The 24,011-nt window shown below is 46.0% G+C and overlaps 1 protein-coding gene across 1 annotated transcript in view; it reads right to left on the bottom strand.

The window, feature by feature from the left end:
- BUB1B (BUB1 mitotic checkpoint serine/threonine kinase B) overlaps positions 1 to 7,351 on the bottom strand; it is a 50,606-nt gene extending 43,255 nt beyond the window's left edge. The window contains exons 1-2 of the mRNA XM_044917969.1: positions 7,260 to 7,351; positions 3,782 to 3,928 (exon numbers count right to left, since the gene is read on the bottom strand). Coding sequence (XP_044773904.1) covers positions 3,782 to 3,928; positions 7,260 to 7,294 — 182 coding nt within the window. The 5' untranslated portion in view covers positions 7,295 to 7,351. The remainder of the gene's footprint in view (positions 1 to 3,781; positions 3,929 to 7,259) is intronic.
- Between the last annotated feature and the right edge of the window lie 16,660 nt (positions 7,352 to 24,011).

Here is a 24,011-nt window from a genome sequence, read left to right as displayed (position 1 = left end):
AAACTGAGCTATAAGATACAGTTAGTATTAGGAATAAATGGAGATAGGAATAGTAAGGGATTAACCTTACAATGATGTACATATATACATATAACCGTGCTCCAGGAGCAGATGATCCTCCTTCTGACATATTGTCAGGAGGTCAGTAGTAGTCTAACACTACATTAGAATGCCTACTGGAGAAGTAAGAAGGGTATGTTTGTTTTTTTTAAGATTGTATTTATTTATTTGACAGAGAGAACACAAGCAGGGGGAGCAGCAGTCAGAGGGAGAGGGAGAAACAGACTCCCTGCTGAGCAAGGAGCTTGATGTGGGGCTCAATCCCAGGACCTTGGGATCATGACCTGAGCCAAAGGCAGATGCTTAACTGACTGAGCCACCCAGGCACCCCAAGAAGGGCATGTTTTAAATGTAAATTTAAAGACTTTGGGCACCTGGCTGGCTCAGTCTGCGGAGCATGCAGCTCAGGGCTGTGAGTTCAAGCTCCACGTTGGGCATAAAGATTACTTCAAAAAAATAAAACTAAATTAAAAATAAAGACTTTGGATTCCACCTGCTCAAGCCACTACTGGTTCTTTAATTGGAGAGTATCTTGAATATGTTAAGTAAAGATTTCAAAAAGATCAATTAATATTTTAAGAATAGAAGAAATTAGAAAAGGAACCACAATTATGAAGCTAATATGGTGATTTAAGTATGAGATAATGAGGCGATTACCTACAGAAATGGTGAAAAAATAAAATCTAAGACAAAATAAAATCAGTAATCCTCCCAATGTATCTATAGATGCAATGCAATCCAACCAAAATCTCACAAGACTCTTTTCTAGAAACTGACAAGATGATTTTAAAATTTGTTTGGAAAAGCAAAGGACCAAAAATAGCCAAAATAATTTTGAAAAAGAACAACAAAAGTTGGAGAACTCACTCTGCCCAAAGTCAAGATTTATTATATAAAGCTAATCAAGAAAATGTGTAATTGGTGAAAGGATAAGCAATTAGATCAATGGAAGAGAACAGAGAGGCCAGAAATAATCCACACATATACAATCAAATGATTTCTTTTTTCACAAGGGAATTTTCATAGAGCAATTCAGTGGGGGAAAAGAAAATAATCTCTTCCAACAAATGGAGGCAGAACAACTAGAAATCCTTATGGGGGGTGGGGGAAGAACTTTTACCCCAGCCTTACACTATACACAAGGATAAATTTAAGATGAATCATAGACTGAAACATAAAAGCTAAAACAATAAAGCTACTAGAAGAAAACACAGGAGAATATCTTTGCAAATTTGGATCTCTGCAAAGATCTAAAGACAGAAAAAGCACTAACCGTAAAAGAAAAACAGTAATTCATTAAACTTCATCTAAATGAAAAACTTCTGCTTATCAGAAAACACTCCCATGAAAATAGGTAGCCATGAGCTGGGAGAAAATGTTTGTAATACATTATTTGATAAAGGTCTTATATACAGACTATATAAAGGTCTCTTGTAACCCAATTTTAAAACTGGGCAAAATGTCTGAACAAATAAACCACAAAAGAAGATATATAAAAGGCCAATAACCATGTGAAAAAGTGCTCACATCATTAGTCACCAGGGAAATGACAAATAAAACCATAATGAGATACTATTACATACCCACCGAAATGGCTAAAACGAAAAAAGACTGACACCACCATATACTGAAGTGGATTTGGAGCAAGCGAACTCTCATACATTGCTGACAGAAGTGTAAAATGTTATAATCTCTTTGGAAAACTGCCAGTTTCTTAAAAGTTAAACACACGTTTATTCTTTGACCCATCAGTTCTATTCTAAGAGAAATGAAAATGTTCACAAAAATCCTTGTACAAGAATGTCTACAGCAGCTTTATTCGTGAAGCACAAAACTGTAAAGTATCTAATGTCCATCAATTGATAAATGGATAAACAAATGGAATACAGCTCAGTAAGAAAAAGGAATAATCTACTGATCATGCAACACGAAAGGCCTAATAAAACATGCTGAGTGAAAGAACCTATGACCCCATTCATATAATCTTCTAGAATAAGCAAAAATAACCTATGATGATAGATATCTGATCACTGGTTGCTTCATGAGGAGGGGAAGAACGTTGATTGGGAATGGGCATTGAGAGAACTTTTGGAGGTAATAAAAATGTTCTCTGTCTTGAAATGCATGTCAAAATTGATTAAATCGTAAACTTAAAAATCTGAACATTTCATAGCATGTAAATTATACTTTAAGAAAAAAAATCCCAGACCTTAGTAACGGACTAAATAAAATTAGGGTGAGAGGGCAACGAGTAAAATCATTCAAGTGAGTTTTGGTACCATTAACCAAAATGGAAAGGTCATTTATGAGAGAAGAGATTCAGTATTTAATACACTAGTGATTATATATTACAGGTAGATAAAAAGACATTTAGAAGGCAAATAAGAGATGTAAACAGTAGTTAAGCAATCCTGAAAAACGTGAATTTGTAAGGACACATAGAGCAATGAACAAAAGACTTAGGTAAAATGCAGTAGGAAGCCAATAAGAAAAAAGGAAGGTTAGAGAAGTGGAAACAGTAGTAAAATGTCACAGAAACCAGGAAGAAGAGTTAAGAATAGAATACCACCATCTCTGAAATAAAACTCAATGCTTTTAAAGATCCAATGAGATGAGTGAGGATATTCATTACATTATAACCTGAAGTTTTGAAATTGCCTATGACGGTGAAATTTTTTTGTCAGAGATTAAAAGTAGAAACTGATGCTTTAGTTCACTTTTTTGAAAAAAGTGTATTTATCAAAACATGTATTAGTCAAAGGAAAGCAAGTTCTGTGGGTCCATTTGAATAACGTAGTACAGTTGACCCTTGAACAACATGGGTTTCAACTACACGGGTCTACTCATATGTGGATTTTTTTCAAGTAAATAGTGTACAGTACCGTAAGCATATTTTCTCTTTATGATTTTCTTAACATTTTCTTTTCTCTAGCTTACTTTATTATAAGAATACAGTATATGATATATATAACATACAAAATACGTGTTAACTGTTTATGTTATTGGTAAGGTTTCCAGTCAAGAGGCTTTTAATAGTTAAGTTTTGGGAGTCAAAATTTACACGTGGATTTTCTACTGCACGGAGGGTCGGCACCCCTAATCCCTGTATTGTTCAAGGGCCAACTGTAGTATTTTTCAGCTTCTCTTTTTTCAGACTTCATTAAATCATTCATGAGAAACATTCTAGTATAAATTTAATTTCTCTCAGGTGTATATTTTCTTTGGAGATCACTATTTCTTTTTGGCATACTCTCAAAAATGCTTTCCTAGAAAGTTAAAAATTGAGTACACATGCAAGATAGCAGATTCCCCTCTCCCTCACTACTCGGAATCCAAGGAAGCAATTTCTTTAACTGATTACTATTAAAGAGTTAATTCCATTTAGGGATCCAGCACGACATTATACTTTTGATAAATACTGTTTAATATGATACTTGTTTTACTTTGCTTCTCATTGTCCCCTGTATAAGATCTATTTCTATTGATACAAGAGTTTGGCTGCTCCATAATGAGATGAAATCCTATAGCTCTTGTTTTTAATCATATTCAAGGAGATCTTTAGGTAGCTGTTGTGTGATGAAAAAGCAGGTGGCGAACAGATTCTCACTCTATCAATTTTTGAAAAGTATTTCTTATGCCAATCTGCATGGATCCACATCTCCATTACCATCCCGCCTTGAGGATGAATGATGACAGGGTGATCCCCCACCGTTCTACACACCGTTTCTGCTGCTGAAGAGTAGCGTTAGAGGCAGATTCTTGCTGCGCCAATGCGCCCTGAAGTGTGGACATGATCCGCCCCTGCCTTAGCGGTTGGACATTTTCTTTACTCAGCTCCCACTCATCTCCCTCCAAGGACATGGCTTCACTGTAAAGAGAGAAATAAAAGTAAATTTCATACTTACACGTATATGTAAGTATATATATAAACATATATATGTATAAGTATTATTATATCACTAGATTATTGTAAATGTTTTCAAATAAGTGATTATTCATGATCTTTGGGCTGAATATGGTGGGCTGGCACATGAGTAGTGTTCTTACACTCCTAAGTGTCTGAGCCTTTCTGTGACCTGGATTCCAAGTTTATGGCTGTAGTATTCCCAACAGAAGAGAGAATCTAACTAGGGTACTGTGGACAGTTATAAGAATAAAGTTTAAGGCAGAAAGAAAAGAAGGGGAAAAAATTATAAATTTGGCAAGGTAGACAAAAAGCAGTTCTATGCTTACCACTAAATGCATCATCTCGTTTAGTTTAAAATTAGCAAACCTGGGTGCCGGGGTGGCTCAGCCGGTTAAGCATCTTACTCTTGATTGAGGCTCAGGTCATGATCTCAGGGTTTTGGGACTGAGCCCCACATTGGGCTCTGCTCAGCATGGAGTCTGCTTGTCCCTCTCCCTCTGCCCCTCCCCTTGCTTGTGTGCTCTCTCTCTCTCACTCTCAAATAAATAAATAAATAAAATCTTTTAAAAAAAATAAGCAGTTTGTCAGACTAACACCCCATGTTTCAACTGGTGACTTAAAACTGAAATGTATATGTATATACAGGTAGCCCAGAGCAGAAGCAGACAAAAATACAATTTACTGGTCACAACTGCCTCCGCCCCCCCCATTCCATCAAGCCTACTGATGGGGAAATTCCCACAAGTTTTTTGGAGGCAATCACCATATGGGGTATGTGCTCTGAACTTCAGAGCTCTGCAACTGACAGATAGAAGCCTACTTCTGTCTGAGAGACACCATCTCTGGGCTTAAAACAGAGAAACAGGCACTAATCTTCAAAATAAAGTGAAAGTTACATGTGACCTCAGTCTAGATGAGAGCTGAAAACACTCAAGAAGGTAAACTGTAAGTGATTAATAATTTAGGTTGTAACTACTCACATCTTTTAAACCATATTGTGTGAATCTTATAATTGTAAGGGCCTTGTCATTTATTTTCACAACCCCGATGGTCTAATATAGGATCTGACTCTAGTAAGCACTGAATAAGTGTTTGCGGAGTTCATCTGAATGTCTTCTCTTGATCTTGAAATAGCAATTAAACTACCTCAGCTAATGTCCCAAACTGAGCTGGGACTGCTCCCCTCCCTCCTTGCTCCCCTTGCTTCCTTCCAGACCTGCTCCTCCCACAGTCTTCCTTCATCTCAAATAAATGGCACTTTCATTTTTCCAGTTGCTTACCACTAAATGCATCATCTCGTTTAGTTTCCAGTTGCTCAAGCCCAAATCACAGTGCCAACCCTGACCCCCCTCTCATTATTCCCCACCTCCAGTTACCTGGCAAATCCTACTAGCTCTACCTTGGAAATAGATTCAGAAATCAACCTCTTATCTTCTCCACTGTTTCTAGCCTGGCTCAAGCTAATATCTTCTCTTGCCTGGATTATTTTAATAACCTCATAACTGGTCTCCCTGCTTTCATCCTTTTCTGCCTTAGTCTTTTCAACACTGCAGCCAATGATCCTATTGAAACTCATATCAGATCCTGTCTTTCCTCTGCTCAAAACCTTCCACTGACTTTTGAACCAGAGTAAAAACCAAGTCTTTACAATCTCCACATCCTTGCCTTTACCTCATCCTTCATTTCCTTTTACTCTTCTGGTTCACTTGGCTCCAGCTACTTGCCAGGTGCAGCTCCCTCCCCCAACCCTAACCCTCCAAATTTCTGTACTTCCCCCAGATACGTGCTTGACTAGCTCTTAAGTTTCCTTCAAGTCTTTTTTTTTTTTTTTAAGATTTTATTTATTTATTTATTTGAGAGAGAGAGAGAGCAGAAGCAGGGGAAGCGGCAGAGGGAGAGGGGGAAGCGGCAGAGGGAGAGGGAGAAGCAGACTCTACGCTGAGCAGGGAACCCAACGCGGGGCAGTTTCCTTCAAGTCTTGACCCAGATGACACCTTCTCAGTGAGGCCCCCTGTTCAAAACTGTCTAAAATTGCACCAATGCCCCTGCTCCCCATCGTTTTAGTTCTTTTCATACTGACCATCTAGCTTTTAGTTTATTGATCTTGTTTATTGTCTGCTGCCCCCACCCTCATCCCACCCCAGAAACTAAATTGCACAAGGGCAGGGATTTTTGTGTCTTTTGTTTATTTGCCATATTTAGTGCTTAGGAGGTAGTCAATAAATATTTGTTGCACGAGTTAAAGAGTTCTCCACATGGCATTTATCTAAGTATTGTGCACCCCATAATGAAAATGCGTAGCTTGGGGTGCCTGGGTAGCTCAGCAGGTTAAGCATCTGACTTGGCTCAGGTCATGATCTCAGGGTCTTGGGATGGGGCCGCCCCCCCCAAGGGCTCCCCACTCAGCAGGGAGTCTGCTTGTCCCTCTACCCCTCCCCCTGCTCATGCTCTCTCTTTCACATTCTCTCTCAAATAAATAAATAAAATCTTTAAAAAAAATAAAGTGCATTCAGAATTCCAACCTAGAAGAACTGATATGTATTTATATAAGGAAAAGCAGCAAGCATGCAGAGAAGGGCTTTTTATAGTTCTAAGTATGCCATTGACATGGAAGCACCTACCATTTGTTTGGCACTTATTTGGAAGCAGTTACTTTACACATACTTGGAATTCATCAGCATTTTCAATATTTAAAAAAAAAAGATAACTGATTTTATTTACAAGATTACAGTATGATTTCAATTTAAGCAGCAATTTATTATATCTCTGCTATCCTTTTTATTTAAATTCAATTTAATTAACATATACTGTATTATTAGTTTTAGAGGTAGAATTCACTGACTCATCAGTTGCATATAACACCCAGTCAGTGCTCATTAAATCAAGTGCTCTCCTTAAAGCCCATCACCCAGTTACGCCACCCACCCCCCCACCAGCATTTTCCATACTAAGATGAGTCCAAGGTCAAAGAGCCAGCAAATGGCTGAGCGGAGATACACAGTCCACACTATAAATTCCAAATTCTTTGTGCCATTGGGGTCGCACAGACTCCTTTGCTTTGAAGCTGGGTGCAGCAGGGTTCTCACGTGCCCTCACCCCACCGAGGTCGATGCTAACTAACCCTGTCTTCACCTCCGACCCTTGCGCCCAACTCCAGCAGGAAGGAGGCTCCAGCCGGGCCGCTCTTCTCCCGACCGTGTTCCTCTGGACTGCTCTGAGCGGAGCCTCTGTCACCAGCTACACCATCGGGTCTCGCAGGCACAGCTCCCGGCAATCTTTCTCGGGTACCTACCTCAGGGCACCCCCTTCCTTCTTCATCGCCGCCATCCTGCATTCCCGGTTCAGGCCCTCGTCCTGCCGCAGGCCTTTCTTCAGGGCCGCAGACCGCCTGGGCTTCCTTCTGCAACTTGCCCTTCGAGGTAACGAAGAGACCAGAGGGACAAAAGTTTGCACCTGCCTCCTTGGCAAACCAGCCACCTCAAACCCTCCAAATTTCAAATTTAACGGTCCCGCGCGGCCGACGTGAATACGCCCCTCCGCCCCTTCGTACTCGCGTACTCTCTCTCTTCCCCAAGGAATTCTGGGGCTTGTAGTTTATCCCAGGTTTAGTCCACGCAGTCGCGATGCATAATGGGAGTTGTAGTTTCCGGGGAGTCCGTGGCCGCTCAGTAGGCGCAGGTTGAGGCAGTGTAAATTCTCTGCAAGTGCTCTAAAGCAAGTCTCTGAGCCCATCGAGGGACATTTCAAGCACCAGAATTTCTTTGATGTTTTGAGCATAGAGAGATACCTTTGAGTGCTTGCCCTTGGCTTGAAACTTCTCGGGTGGCTGGCCAGGCTGAGATCACCCCTTGCTGTCTGATTCAAGTTGCTCCCACGTCTAGAGTTCTTAGGGCACTCTGACCCAGCTGTTTCCTGTCTAATTTTGAATTCAGAAAAGCTGGACTCTAGTTCTGTGAAAATCGTAACAAGTGTGCATCCTTAGGCAAAGCCATATAGTCTCTCTGACCTTCAAATTTCTCATCTCTACTGCACAGTCCACAGGCAGAAAATACAGCTATGTCTCATCTCCCAAGGTTTGGCGTCTTTTCCTCTTCAGGGCAGCAGCCTCCACTGGCACTGGACTCTTAGTCCCCGTTCCAGTTTCCTGAGGAAGAAAATATGGTGGGCTCAGTTGTGGCCAGGGGAGCAGGGGCTTTTGAACAAACCCAGGTATGAGGGAGTCATCCTCATGTGAACTTGAGGGTGGTGAGAGGTGGCAGTTCCCAGAGAGGGGAGCTGGGAGTAGGTGTTCACTGCTCCTTGCCTCTTGGTTCTCAGATTTCTCCACCATTTTTTTTAAGATTTTATTTTTAAGTAATCTCTACACCCAACATGGGGCTCGAACTTACAACCCCGATATCAAGAGTTGCAGGCTCTACTGACTGAACCAGCTGGGTGCCCCTCCACCATTTTCTCATACTATGTAAGCTCTTCTTTCTTCCACATCATCAGGACTCTTGATTGCAATGGAATGGGAATCCAACTCAAACTGACTTCCTCAGAAAAGGGAGTTTATTGGCTCATATATGAAAGACTTCAGATGACACTTAACCCAGGACTCATGTGGTGTCACCAGGACTGGGACCCTCTCCATTTCTCACCTCTGCTCTTCTTTATGTTAGTTTATTGTCATTCTCCATTGAATAACAGCTATAGGACTTTGTCTTTCCAGGTTCAAGTTCAGACTCAGAAGTCAATCTCATTTGCCACACCCCTCTACTCCCCACCCCCACCACCCGCCCCCATCACTGGAACTAGCAGATTCAGGGCTCTAATTGTTCAAGCCCAGATCATGTGTTTCATCTTGGGAGGAGAGAGGGGAAGGGGTGGTTCCCTACAGGAAATTTTGGTTTCTCTTTACTTCTAAGTGTTTTACATCCAAAAAGACTTCCTGGATTATGGGAGAGGTGATATATGGGATTCTCTCTTTGGCTCATTTTATCTCTCACCTCACACCAGTACTGACCTAGCCCCTCATTTCCTTTCCCCAGAGTGTCCTGTTCACTTCCACAACTCCTTAATTCCGTTTGCTTCCTATAAACCATCTTGGAAGATGTAACGTTTGCTCTTTTGATCTGTCTTGCTCATAACCTAGTCAGAAGCTCCATAAATTGTGGTACAACATGGAACACTTTCAGGCTAAACTCTGCTTGTTTCACCAGAGAAGGGAGACAGGTTTTTTTTTAAAAAAAGGTATGACAGAATGTGCTGTATGGTCTTACTGGGAAGGCGAGTTCTTGTTGGGCTGGACTGTGGCTGAGTGGTGATATGACCCTCAACAGCACTCACTGATCGTGAAGAAAGTCAGGATTAAGCTCATACACATTTCTGGTCCAAGGAGGGTAAGACAGAGGCTCAGCCTGAGTCCTTCAATGTGCCGGGCATGGTGGGACACAGAAGATGTGAACAGTGAACCAGACACAGCTCTTGTCCTCTAGCAACTTCAGGCTAGTGGGAGAGACAGACAAATAAACAGGTAATTTCACTACATTGCTGCCACAACCAGAGATAAATAAACACAAGAGGCCATGGAGGCACATGGAGGACCTTCCAGCCCAGGCGTGGGGGAGAGGAGGAGGTCAGGGCAAATTTTGTAGAGAAGATGGCCAACCTGAAAGGTAGGGGAGGTTTGGCACAAACTATTGAGCAACACAGGCTGAGTCGCAGCTTAAGTTTCTCTCTAGTATGTGTCCACTTCCTCTTCATTCCCCACTCTCTCCACTGACTTCCTGTACCCAGAGCTCAGCCCTTTAGACCTCCGTGTCGGCCCACTAAAACTTGCCTGTCCTGTGTGCTGTTTTCTCTCACCTAGCTATCACATTGAAAACAGGAACTAAGTCACACTGAGATGTTATTAGCAGTTAATGCTTTACTGCAGTATTTTCCATATCATGTTCTAAGATGTTAGCAGATGTTACAGGGGAATAAAAGGTGTGGTTTTCAAATAAGTTTCTGAAATGCTGACTTACATGGGTATCTTTACTGGAAGGCTCCCTCGAGCCTTTAATATGCCAACGTGCACTTTGAATCTCTAAGGGAAGGTACCCCTTCCCTTTTAGTTTTCTATTGCTGCTGCAACAAAATACCATAAACTTAGTAGCTTAAAACAACACAGATTTATAATCTTACAATTTGACAGGTCAGAAGTTTGCCTCGAGCCTCACTGGGTTAAACAAGGTGCTGATAGGACTGTGTTTCTGGAAGCCCTTTGGGAGAATTTGTTTCCTTTTTTCCAATTTTTAGAGGCATTCACAAGTATTCCTTCGCTGGTGGCCCCCTTCCGACATCTTCAAAGCCAGCAACATGCATCTGTCTGATTTGGCTTCTGTATTACCATGTCTCTTTCTCTGACCATAGTCAGGAAAATCTCTCTGCTTTGAAGGGCTCATGTAATTATATTGGACCCATCCAAATAATCCAGGCTAACCTTTCTATCTCAAAGTCCTGAATGTTAATCACATCTGCCAAGTCCCTTTTGCCACAGGTTCCATGGATTAGGACATGGACATCTTTAGGGGCCACGATTCCACCTATCGCGGGGGGTGCTAAAACATCTTGGTGTCTCTGGACTCATTTGGCCAAGCTTTTCGCACATCTTTCAGAACAGACTTTGGGCTCTTTGTATTTTTTTTTTTAAGTTTTTTTTTTTTTTTTTTTAATCTGAGAGAGAGAATGGGAGACAGAGAACATGAGAGGGAGGAGGGTCAGAGGGAGAAGCAGACTCCCCGCCGAGCAGGGAGCCCGATGCGGGACTCGATCCAGGGACTCTAGGATCATGACCTGAGCCGAAGGCAGTCGCTTAACCAACTGAGCCACCAGGCGCCCAGGGCTCTTTGTATTTTAACAGTCAGCCCCAGGAGAAGAAAATTCATAAAGGAATAAACCTTAATGGAATTTCAGGCACAGTGGCGACTGGTAGCAGTTGGGGACTAGCAAGCCCTGCGTTTTTACACATTTGCTTTACATGCAAAGCCATACTTAATCTGCATTAGTGGCTGTTAGAGGGATTTAGTTGTCAGAAAATCTATGACCTCTTGCTTGGTCTTGTGGAGATGTGTGTGTTCTTGATTATCAAAGGTTGATTTCCCCCAATTTTGCCTTCGTGGATTATATGAAATCCTACTTTAGCAGGCTAACCACTGCAAAGATGAAAACCTCTGGGTCTCCCCAGGGAACCCTTGGATGGCCTGATTGTTTACTGTGTAACCATAAGAGGAAGGAGGGACTGTCTGGGGGTGGGAGGAAGGTCAAGAGAGACTGAATGGGGGTGTGTATCTTCAGGGCCTGAAGGAGACCACATCTGGGAAAGCAGAATCACCCTGCTGGCCTTTACCCCAGCAACAGATCAGCCAATCAGGGCAGGAGCTGCATCTTGTCTTTACCAGTGATGAGGTGTCTTGAGGTAGAAGAACCAATGAGAAGGAAGCATAATAATCCAAACCATCTTGTGTTTGCAGGAGGAAGGGAGGTGAAGGGTGAAAAGATGCGTTAGCCCAGGGCTGGGGACTACTGGCAGCTACCCAGTTGCATCTCACAGTAGCTGTTGCTGACAGGGGATTAGGGAATGCTACAAGGAGCTGGGCTTCTCTCTCTTCAATTCCATGGAAACTCTTTTCTGAACTATGTTTCTGCTTTTCTGCAGAACTACCTTACTTTTCATGGGTCTTCTCAAACCATTGGAAATTGCCTGACCCAGAGTTTCCATACTGATATATGCAAAAAATATACATGCTGAACAAGGCAATACCAGGTATCAACTTTTCTTCAACTGGCAGAAAAAACAACAACAACAACAACAAAAGGTCGGAATGGACCACAAGCTGAGAACTGGAGCAATCATACGGCAGGGCTGTTGAGAAATGGGGTAAGATGCGATGCTCAATAAACTATGTAGCTAATAGGAAGTACACATTTGGGCTGTTTTGCCCTGCCATTATCCTGATCAGAGTTTTGTGCTCCAGGAAGACCCGGGAGAGCACTGGGGGGCTACTCCGTGTCTGGACATCAGCACCCTCCCAGCAGGCTCCAGCAGAGGTGAAATATCCTCCAGTGGCCTCAGAGGTAGAGCCATCAACCAGGGAACTGAAGCAGGAAAGGAAGAGCGTGGCAGATGCTGGGCAGTAACTGCGGGGATGACTCGTTGATGAGCCCAAGAGCTCTGGAAGATAACCAGACCACCTAGGGGAGGCTGTGAAAGGGGGGCTGAATCCGGACCACATACTTAGCTGTACAAATTATGCTATGCCCAAGAGCACCCATCCAGAGGCACAGATGGGACACTTTTTCCTGCTTTGCTCACTCAGAGGAGGCACTTCTAAAAGTTCTTCTGCTCAGAGGGGCCTCCTTTTTCTAAGTCACGGAAAGCACTGTGTCTGCTCCCTGTGGCCCTGGGCCTAGCGGATTTTATGGAGGAGCCAGTGGAGTCTTCCTCACTTGTGTTCATGTAGCTCCACAGCAGTGAGGCCTGTCTATCCTTATGTGAGGGGGTGGTGATCCCATGATAGGCGAACAACAGTTGGGATGGTTCTTGGCAGAGCCACGCAATGTGGGGAAGCTGACAGGAGGATGGCGTGGCTGGGGGTGGGTACGTTGGTGCTCCCAATGCTTCTCTGCCACTCAGGCTTCCTTGTTCCCCCTCCCAGATGTTGTCTCCTGGGGCCTGGTGCAGACTGTAGAAAGTTCGCTTCTGACATTCTGAGAGGCCCAGCCATAAGAGGCATTCCTGGGCTCTGCATGGCTCTTCCAAGGAAAGGCCAGAGGTCAGGGGACCACAGGCTGGAAGAGGATGGGATGTTGGGAAACAACTTAGTTTGGCTGGATGTGGGAGCCAACATGGAGCTGTTTGGATCGCACCGTGAGAAGTTGACTGTGGCTAGAGTGGGATGATTCAGAGAAGAGTTAAGTGAGGTGAGAAGCTATTTGGCCTCTCTTCCAACTCTACCCTCCTCCCTCCCAGCTTTTTTTTTTCCCCCTGTCTGAAGGTGTGGGTCCTCCCCAGGATTGGCCAACATTCTTCCTTTCTTAAAACAATTCTGAGTTTGAGGGCCAATGGGAGACCTAAATTTGGGAACCTTCTCAAGCAACATTAGAGGAATTCTTCCCATTTCAGAATCTGAGGCTCACTGCTGGGCTTGAACTTGCCAGTGATGCGAACCCCAGTCTCTTGAGCCAGGACAGAACCACACATGCTTCCCTTCTCCCACAGAGGTCTTTGGGACGCATTGCCTCTAGGAAGTTTGAATGCCTTTCTTCCAACACAGGCTCCCAAACTGAAGCAGGGAGAAGAGAGTCCAGAGACAGGCAAAGTGAGAAAAACATCTTTCCCTAAGAGCCGAAAGACAGAAGTGGATTGACCTGATCCTGTTTCTGAGTTTCTATCCAGGCCCCCTGGGAGGAGTTAGGGAAGGCAGTGGGCATCCTGAAAGCAGGGACAGGGAGCCAGGCTAGCTGCAGTCCCTGTGTTTTCACCAGGGGAGCGGTGGCATTTGAGAGGCTGGCTTCTGCCGGCGGGGGGGTGGAGCGGGGAATGTTTGCCAGGGCCAGACAGGCAGTGGACAGCATTAGCCACGGGGCTGTCGTGGGGCAGACCCCACCACCCAGACACGTCTGAGAGAGGTTTATCCCTCCAATCTATGGGCTGCCGTTTCCTCCACAACTGCAAATGAAGAGATTGGATCGGCTGGCTCCTCGCAGCAGCCAAAGGCTCTGCCCCCCACCGCTCTCCTGAGCCCCCCCGCCAAGAATGGGTAAGAGCCACAAGGGGGGATGTGGCAGCTCTCACTGCTCATCAGATCCTCAGGACCTGGCCCGAGGCAGGTGCTCAATAAGCACCAGTTCACTGAGTGACTGACAGAAATGAAGAAAAGAGAATAGTGAATGCGTGACACTGTTGCTCCCAAGAGGGGTCTCGGAAAATGCCTAGGAGTTATTCGAAGGAAAGGAAGGGCTTTCTAGCCAGAAGGAACCACATGTCTAACACAGGTTGGCAAGAGAGTAAGTGTTCTGGGGGTCTGTGGGGCTGCAGGGAATCATAATGGTGGAAGCTCGGGGTCGGTGTGGGGGGATCTGGCCAGGGAGGCCCCAGACTTGCTGTGCCTGGCCAACAGAAAGGTTGGAGGGCAAGCTCAGCTCCTTCTGCTCCCAGTGTAGGGTGGTGTCCAGCTGCAGCCTGGAAGCTGGGTCTCTCCCCCGTGGGTTCTCAAGTTTCCCAGCTATGCATGGAGCCACCTATCTTCTTGGCTGGGGGAAAACCTGAAGATTGTCCCAGGTGAGAAGGGGACAGGGCACAGAATGGGTACCTCCCCCGTCCCACCTGGATGCATTCCCTTCCACACCTCAGACACACCTCTCAGATGCCAAGCTGTTTTCACTCATTTGCTTTATCCCGATGAGGCCGTCCATCAAGGCTGCCAGGACCAGGGGGAACTGCCCCAGCTGGTCTAACTGGTTGGGCGGCAGGTCACAGCTCCTGTCTCTCCCAGAGGGCTCCCTACTCCCCTTGCTGTGCCCAGCTCTGACGCATTCCCGTTGGCCCCGGGGGACCAGTGCTCATCCCTTGGCACCATGGCCCTCCCACCTTGAGGATGTGATGAAGGGCACGGGGCTGTTTTCACTTCTGCATCTTTCCTTGCCTCCTGGACGTGTCTGCAGACTGAGGCAGCTCTACTGTCAGACAAAGTGCTCTCTCTTGGGGACTGGGGAGCGAGCGCTGTGGGCATTTAATAGGGATGGGACAGGGATGTCCTGCAAAGCGAAGGACAACCCCACACAACAGTGGGATTGTCCCACCCAAAATGGCAGTAACTTCCCCCACTGAGGAACGCTGTGTCTGGGCCCACTTTATTCAGAGAAGCAGAATTTGTGCAATCTCTGCAGCAGAGCTTCTCAAACTTTGTGAATCGCCTGGGGATCTTGTTGAAATGCAGATCCCGATTCAGCAGGACCGGGGTGGGGCCTGAGATTCTGCATTTCTGATGAGCTCCCAGGTGTGCAGGTTGCTGCTTCAGGACCACACTGTGTCTCGTGAGGCGGACGGCACAAATGTACATGCATGGGTGTTCCTTTAGGTCATTTGAACTGCAGAATTGGTTCGACTGGATATTGCCAAATATTTGCTCAGATTGGTGGCTTTCGAGCAGGAGTGGTTTTTGTCTCCTCCCCAGGAGACATTTTTGACTGTCACAACTGGGGGGGGGGCGGGCAGGGACAGGGCTGCTCCTGGCATCTGGTGGGTAGAGGTACACTGTTAGACATCGTACGGCAGACAGGACAGCCACTCACAACAAGGAAGGATCCAGCCCAAAGGGTCGGTAGTGCCAGGGTTGAGAAACACTGGCTTAGATAAAATTTTAAAACAATGTGAAATATATGTGTGTGCCGTGTGACTTCACTGCAAGTGGGTGACCCTGGCCACATTGCCATGAACACATGTCATTGCCTGAAGCTCAGGCCTCTCTGAGCGTGAACGTATCCAGCCAGTTAGAAATCAGAAGGACTGGGTGTGCTCCCAGAGAATAAACTCTGGTAGTGGTTGTGATACTTTATAAGCCTTGGAGATCAAATTTTAGAAAATCAAGGGTGGGTAGTGGGATGGCAGGGAGAGGGATAGGACATAGGAGGAACTCATAGGTAGATATGAGTCTGTCCATATTTTAGTTCTAGCCCTGGGTGTTCATGGGTGCTTTTTATATTGTTTTGAAATAAATAATTAACTAAATACAAATAACCACAAAGGTGGGCCATGCCTGGATCAAAGAAGAGAGAGGGCTATAGACCAAGGACTGAGATTAATCCAGTGTACCTGGGGTTAAAAAAAAGAAAGAAAAAGTGAATCACTTAGGGTGAGTGACTAATAATAAAGTAATGCCATTGTACTTAGAGCAAAAATATCTGTGAGGGGGAGAGAACATGACAGGTGATGCAAAAAGACAAAAGTAGGTGCCCTGGGAAGAATGCCACTTGCCTCGGCTCTGACTCTGTGCACAGTCCTAGTGGAGGGGGGGATCTGGAAAGCATGGAGGACAGGGTCTTTCCTCTTCTGTTCAGCTTCAGCCTTGCAAGGACCCTGAGGACCACCCCCTGGAGTGTCACAGCAGAAGGCCAATGGCTCTGGGCAGCATCTTGACAAGCTGCTGCCCAGAAGGACCTCCCATCAGGCCGCTAGCCAGGATGTTGGCCCCATCCCTGCCCCTCTGTCCCTTTGTGATCCACAGCCTGGCTCTTTGTGCTCAACTATTCTGCTAGACACACAGGAATAACTGATGATTTCTCTGGTGGCTTTCTGTGTCCCCACAATTCCCCACTGTCTCTCTGTCCCCTCTATTCCAGTTATCCAGGCTCCTTGCCCCCTCGCTATTTCTCACAGAATCTCAACTGTCCCAGAGGACCTGGACAGTATACTTGGTTTCAGACTTTCTTTCCTATCCATGTCAAAACTTACCTCTCCTGTGTGCCCCTTCCCCAGACACTTTTTTCTGAGGGTGGCTAATCGTAAACACCAGAGAATTTTCCTCAGTAATGCCAATGGGTTTTTTATTATGATAACCTCCACCTGTGGTGTCTTTGCATTTTGATGGGCGATATCTAGACAGCTAATGTGTCGATCCAAAGAAATAAGTCCAGAGGTGTTCCTTCATCTGTGGTGCGAGTTAAGAATCACCGAATGTCAGAATGAGAAGAGGTCTTGGAGATCTTCCAGTGCAGCTCCTCAGGTGACAAGCCAGGAACCAAGGTTCAGAGACCTTCTTTGCCCAAGGTCACACGGCGTCCTGGGGGAAAGACTGAGAGCACCACCCCACTCCCACTCCTCTATTTTAGTCCATCACTTAGTCACTCAGCCAACAAAGCTTTATGGAGCGTTTGCTATTGCATGCCAGGTACTAACTGGGCAGTGGGGTCACAAATAAGATGAGATTCTCATCCCAAGTCATCCCCCGTTGAGTGGGTGAAGACAGCCAAGTGGGAAAGAAAACTGCAGTATGTATGATGGGGTCATACTTCCACAGAAGTATCGTGTGCAGCTTGGCCACATGGAGGTGGGGAGAAGCTTTGAGGCAGCTGTGGAGAACTTTCCAAAGCAGTTTTCTGACTGTGTCTAGGGTTTCTCCCCATGACACCGAAGGGGGAAATGGGGCCCCAGGCCGTATTAGGGACAGTGGGTTTTTAACTCCTTTCCATCCCCATTCTCACCTTTAACTGCAGACACTACTGTGGGCCAGCTTGTCTCAGTTACCTGTTCACAGTCACCTTGGGCCCATGGGCATCCCAGGCCAAGTTAACTTCACGGCAGCCATCGTATTCATGGCTTACCCAACACCAATGCCTCCTGCTCTCCCTTGCTAACAAGATCATTTCCTGTGATGATGATGTGCCCTGCCCCAAGCAGTGGCTCACAATTTTCTCAACCCAGTCATGACAATTCCTTTCCCCAGTCTCTCACTTCCCTTGCATCTGAGAGTGGCCATTTGATCCAGTTGTGACCCAAACAGAAGTCTAGAGAGGATAGAGGTGGTAGAGGCACAGGTGGCCTGGCCCTTCTGCCCTGCTTCCTAACTTGGAGATAGATGTGATGTCTGGATCTGGGCAGCCTCTTTTGACCATGAAGTGAAAGCAGGAAGATAAGAGCCCATATGCTAAGGGAAAGCAGAATGGAAAGGCAGGAAGAGCCTGGCTATGTGACAGCATCATGCAGTTTTTCCTGGGAGGGAAAACAGTTCTAAGGAAAAGCAGTCATCAAGGGGAAGCTGATGAATATGCCATTCCAAAAAAAAAAAAAAAAAAATCCACCATATTACCACATCTCATGATCATCAGTCAGCTCCCCAAAATTCTAACCTTACCATGGTTGCCAGGAAGCTGAAGGTGAATGAAGAGCTGATCGTTGAGTTTCACCAGTTATTTGTTCTCAAGAATGTGAATCACAAATGGATTTGCGCTAGCGATATTTTTAGAGTGGCTTCATATAATTTTCATTGAATACTTTGTATATTGACTCTTCACCCTGTTAACAGCTTGGTTTGACTTAAGAAAAATGTAAAGAACACACTGTTTTGTTTTGTTTTTGCTTTGGAGAGGTTAAATAAAGGAAAATGGATGGTTTCATTAAAAAAGAAAAAAAATATGGTCTCACCAACCTGGAACGGCTACCCCCAGACTTCTCATTATGTGAAAAAAAAATTACCCTGTCTTGTTTAAGCCACTGTTTGTCAGGCTTTCTGTTACTTGAAGCAAAATTCATTCCTAACAGAGATATCATCTGTTAATCAGTTGGGGTCCTAGCAAGAACCAGTGACACACTGTAATTGAGACTTAACAGAGGGATAATTTACAATGGCAGGGACAGGATTAAAGGGGACCAATAAAGGATGGCGAAGTACTCAGGGACTAGCAATAGTGGGAAGCTGTTACCCCTCCTTCTGATGGGGTAAGGGCTGGAGTTGTTCCTGGAACCCATCGAGAATTACAACAATGAGAGAGCCTGACAGGAGATGTGGCTGAAGAGAGAAGGACACAGCCACTGACAAGTATGACACCATTGAAGAATAAATACTCCACCATCTCTCTCTTCCCATCTCATGACCCCCTAACTCGGGCCTCCCAATAGCCAAACCAACTGGCAGGCAGAGGGCAAGAGCACTGGTGGCTACAATCCCTCTAGGACACTAGCGGGAAAAGAGTAGAGAGAGAATGAGATGGGGCAAGTGGGCCATATGGAACATGTCATCCAATGCAGGTTTGTTTGGGGTTTTTTCCAATTTTTCCATTTTATTTTATTTTTTAAAGATTTATTTATTTATTTATTTGAGAAAGAGAGTGTGTGCGAGCAAAGGGAGGGGCAGAGGGAGAGGGAGAGAGACAGGCAGACTCCCTCCTGAGTGCAGAGCCCGCTGTGGCTTGATCCCACTACCCTGAGATCATGACATGAACTGAAAGCAAGTTGGCCGCCTAACTGACTGAGCCACCCAGGTGCCCCAAGATTTTATTTTTAAGCACCCAGCATGGGGCTCAAACTCACAACCTGGAAACAAAGAGTTGAATGCTCTACCGACTGAGCCAGCCAGGTGCCCCTCCAATGCGGGTTTGTGATTTACTCCCTCGTTGTGGGATAATGCTATTGAAAACAAAGAGTTTGCTTTGTAAGCTGCCAGTGGTAGCCCTGGTAGAGCCTTCTCCTGACCACCCACACTGATAATGAGAGGTACATTAAGTCACCAGGTAGCCCTTATTTGACTTGGAGGCCGGGAAGTTAGATGTGAAATGTTGCATGCAGCTACAATAATTTCCTTCAATGCACATTTTCTGGAAAAAACTGTCACCCCATTTTTATGATATGCCTCTGATTTCTTTATCCTTGCTTGCATGGTTCTATCATTTATTTGTCATTGACCGTAAGTTGTCTCAAATTATTATTATTATTATTATTTAAGATTTTATTTATTTATTTGACACAGAGAGACACAGCTAGAGAGAACACAAGCAGGGGGAGTGGGAGAGGGAGAAGCAGGCTTCCCGAGGAGCAGGGATCCCGATGCGGGGCTCGATCCCAGGACCCTGGGATCATGACCTGAGCCAAAGGCAGACGTTTAACAGCTGAGCCACCCAGGCACCCCTCAAATTATTTTTGGAAAGAAGTGGAGTGTGAACAAGAAGTCTTAACATACTTCTATCAGCTGGGATTAGGTTTGGTTGTGGGTGACAGATAGTCAAAATAAGCACGGTTTGAACAAGATAGAGGCTCTTGCTCTCTTAAATGCCTGCCTGCGGGTAGGCATGGTGGCTCTGTGCCACAGAGTTCTCAGGGGCACAGCCATCAGGGGGCTTGGCCGCTCGGCCCTCTGGTTAATCATTTGCCAGGAGTGGGGCCCGGGCAAGTGAAGGGCCCTTGGGCCGAGCAGAGATGCCAGCCCCAGGCCTCAGCCCCTTAGCTAATCCTAACCCTGTTATCTCCGGCTCCACCACACCTGCTGTAGAGAAGTCCCTCCCTGAGGCCCAGGAACCCTCTGGACACCTGGGCTCCAGCAATATTTGGGGCTTGGATGGATTTTGCCTCCTACCTTGGGGAAGAGCATGTGATAGTGGAGAAAGGGAAGAGAGAGTTGAATCAGGGTCCCCATCAGCCGCCATGGAAGGAGAAAAATATGGCTCCTTCAGAGGCAAAGGTCCAGCCCGGGCCCCACGGGAAGGCAAGTCTGGCCTGTCATTCCTTGGAAAGTGACATCCTCAGAGGACTATAGCTGAATTGTGCTGGAGCCAGTCCCCACATATAAGAAGTCAAGCTACAATGATACAAGTAGTCAATGAGTAGTGTGGTTGTAGTTTTAATTATCATTAATGAATTACCTTGCCTTGGTGTAGTGTCCTGGCTTCCTGGTTTCTCCACTATACAGTCCCTGCTGTCTCCCTGGCCCACGCAGGAGGGGAAAGTCTAATACCATGCTGCAACTATCCAGGAAGTGTGTGGCCTGCCCCAAGCCCGGCTCCTCCCCAGCAAGCGGCTTTGAGTCTGCTTTGGGACAGGCCTGGCTGGGGCTTGGTGTTGTCTTCCACCTTGGATCAGCCCCAGAGTGCTTCCTGGCCCTCTCTCTACCCTTTTGGAGCTGCCTGGAGGCCAGGCTGAGCCTCCCAGGCTTCCCACAGAGTCCCAAGCCCAGACCCCTACTCCTTCCGGCGCTGGGTACTAGTGGTGTGTCCAGAACAATCAGGGTGGTGCAGGGGCAGAGAAGGAAGGCCCCATGGGGTCAGGGCAGGGGCTCAGGAACCCCACCCTTCAGCCTTTGCCGTCAGAGACTAGGAGCTGTACCAGGTGACCACAGAAATTGGTGTCTAAAACAGTAGTCACGATGGGTAGTGAAAGGGGTTCTTTTTTTTTTTTTTTTTAAAAAGATTTTATTTATTTATTTGAGAGAGAATGAGATAGAGAGAGAGCATGAGAAGGGGGAGGGTCAGAGGGAGAAGCAGACTCCCTGCTGAGCAGGGAGCCCGATGCGGGACTTGATCCTGGGACTCCAGGATCATGACCTGAGCCGAAGGCAGTTGCTTAACCAACTGAGCCACCCAGGTGCCCCGAAAGGGGTTCTTTTAATAATTTTGCTCACATAGCAGTCATGTATTATGTGCTAGGACTGTCCTAGGCAAATCTGGACACAGCCTTCCTAACTTTGGGCGTGGTATCAATCAGACCCCCCCACCCCCAACACTGGCCCTCCATCCTGCTGTGTTAACAGTCAAGGTTAACTGCCACTGTTGTCAGCAGCCAAGTGGTGGGCCTTCCTTGCTTGTTCTGCCTCTTGGGGCTGAATCACCAAGCATGCAGTCCTGCCAACTGGCCCCTGATGATGGTTCCAAAGCTGACAAACCAGCCCTCCTCCCCCCTGACCCTCCACCCTGTGCAGAGGATGGGCCTCTTTTCTCTTCATTCCTCACGCTTTGCTGAGGGGCCCAGGGGGGATTCTATGAGAACTGTGGAGCCATCTTCATGGGGGGATTCTCAGCTCCAGGGAAAGGGAAGAACCATGGACTATTCCAGAAAGTACTTGGCCTAGTTGTGAGTTTGGTGTTAAAGGGAAGGTATTGGGCCTGAGGAAGGAACTTCCAGCTCTAAAATCCCACGATTCTATCTATGATGGTTCCTGCCCTGCACAGATGAGCCTGAGTGATGAGCCTGACAGTGGACTTAGCCCTGCATCACCACGGCGGGTATTAAACTTAAGGTTGTACCAAAATCTGCACCTCTTGAAACAGGCCCTATGTGAAAGACGCAAGCAGGGCTCCATGCTTAGAAATGACAAGAATTCAGGACCAACCCACAATGAGTTATACTCTCTCTGGCTGCCTGTCCTCTCTGCTTGCATCTCCCTTTACAAGAAGGGTCCACTCCTGGGTCCTCATAACCTCCTTCTGATGTACTTCTCACTCCTCTCCTGGAAGCTCCCCACAGCGAATCCTGGGCCCTCTTTACCTATGGGAAAACATCCACACTGGCCATGTCATGATGGTGGTCTCTTCCCGTCCAGCAATTTCCATCAGAGTGGACAGAAGTGAGGACCCCAACAGCATATTCACCTGGGTCATACAGAAGTTGGTTTCATCCATACTCCCCCAAGTTTTTGCATACCCCCAGCTCTCTCTCTTGCCAAATGCCCTTAGACATTAAATCTGTCTGGTGGCTTGAGGTTTGCCGTCTACCATAATCTTGCACTTTTGGATTGAAACCAAGGAAATCATCGCTCTGCTGTCCTTTTTGCTGTGCTTCTCTTATAGCACTTCTCTCCCTCTCTCTCATGCTATATTGTCTGGATTTTAAGTAAAGTGAGGGCAGGAGCGTTGTCTTTTTCATCTTTGAATCTTCTGCAGCCTTGCTAATCAGAGTGTGGTTTGCATTATAATAAGAAGTCCAGGGAATTCAGTAAGGTGTGAGCCGCACTGTCCTAGGCATCCAGCACAGCACTCTGGAAATGGTGGCTTGAGCCAGGAGGTGGGCGTGTATATGTATGGATGGCTAGAGGCAATGCACTTTTGAAATGACATGTTTTGTGGGTCTGTTTTACCGTCCCAGTTAAACCATAAGCTCTTCAGGGTGGGAACTATGTGGATTCCACACATTTCTCCCAGCTCATATTCAGTTGCCATTGCCCAGGGAGGACAGGGCCTTGCATGTGGCCTTGGGAACCTCTTTGGCTCCAGTTACCTTGTCTTCTGCCTCTAATAGATGGCCGGCAGAGGAGGAGAGAGATACAGGTGACACGGGGGGCCAACAGCCCCCAGAGGTAGGGGACCTCAGTACACGGAAGAGTGTTTATGATAATAATTTATAGAGATGGTAGCTCCTTCTCCTCTCTCTCCTAGTCTCTGTCCATCATCCACCTTCTCCTCTTTTACTCTCCAGCTCCCCTGGCTGCATGGTCAAGTCCTCAGTGACACCTGAACCCTTCATTACACATTCCACACTAGTTGTGGCTTTTTAGTAAATAAAAAGGCTGTGATAAGGCATCTGGCACTTGGTTTTGTTACTGCTCTTGACAAGCTGCAGTGTTTGGGCAAAGGCCTTCCAGGCTCAAGCCAGGGAAGAGTAAGCACAGCCCAGATCTGGCATGCAAGGATAGACAATGGCCTTGAGGCCACGAAAAAGGAAAGTAGGAGTTGCTCTGGAGAGAAGCATCTATCATCTACTTTACTATCATCTACTTTACTTCTGTGCATATTAAAAAAACTCCATAATACATGGTCATTACTTAGGTTTAAATACTCAGTTTCCGGGGCGCCTGGGTGGCTCAGTCATTAAGCGTCTGCCTTTGGCTCAGGCCATGAGCCCAGGGTCCTGGGATCGAGCCCTGCATCGGGCTCTCTGCTGGGCGGGAAGCCTGCTTCTTCCTCTCCCACTCCCCCTGCTTGTGTTCCCTCTCTCGCTGTGTCTCTCTCTGTCAAAATAAATAAATAAAATCTTTAAAAGAAATAGTCAATTGTCTTCTTAAATAAAGAAAATAATCTTTTCTATTTACCCACATATTTACCATTTCCAGTGCTTGTCATTCCTTCTGGTAGTTCTAAGTTTCCATCTGAGATCATTTCTCTTCAGCCTGAAGAATTTCCTTTAGTTTTTCTTGAAGTACAGGGTAGAAAACAGCAAGGAGGCTGATTTGGCTGGAGCAGAGTGAAAGAGGAGAGGAGGAGGAGATAGAATCTATGGGTAATCAAGAGTCAATTAGGCTCACTCTTGTAGGCCACTGCAGACTTTGGCTTTTAATTTGAGTGAGATGGGAAACAATTGGATGGTTCTGAGCAGGGGAATGACACTATCTGGTATGGGCGTTAACAGGATTGCTCTGGCTGCTGGGATGAGAAGAGACTATAAGGGACAAGAGAGGCAACAGGGAGGCCGGTTTTTGCAACAATCCAGGCAAGGGATAATGGTGGCTTGGGGGGTAGCAGTGACGTAGTGAGAAGTGCCAAAATCTGGATACATTTTGAAGGCACAGCCAATGGGGTTTATGGACAGATTGGATGTGAA

This window comes from Neomonachus schauinslandi, chromosome 9 (assembly GCF_002201575.2).
Source record: "Neomonachus schauinslandi chromosome 9, ASM220157v2, whole genome shotgun sequence".
Lineage (NCBI taxonomy): Eukaryota > Metazoa > Chordata > Mammalia > Carnivora > Phocidae > Neomonachus > Neomonachus schauinslandi.
The sequence above is the reverse complement of the archived record's forward strand: the minus strand, read 5'-3'. Positions and strand labels throughout refer to the sequence as shown.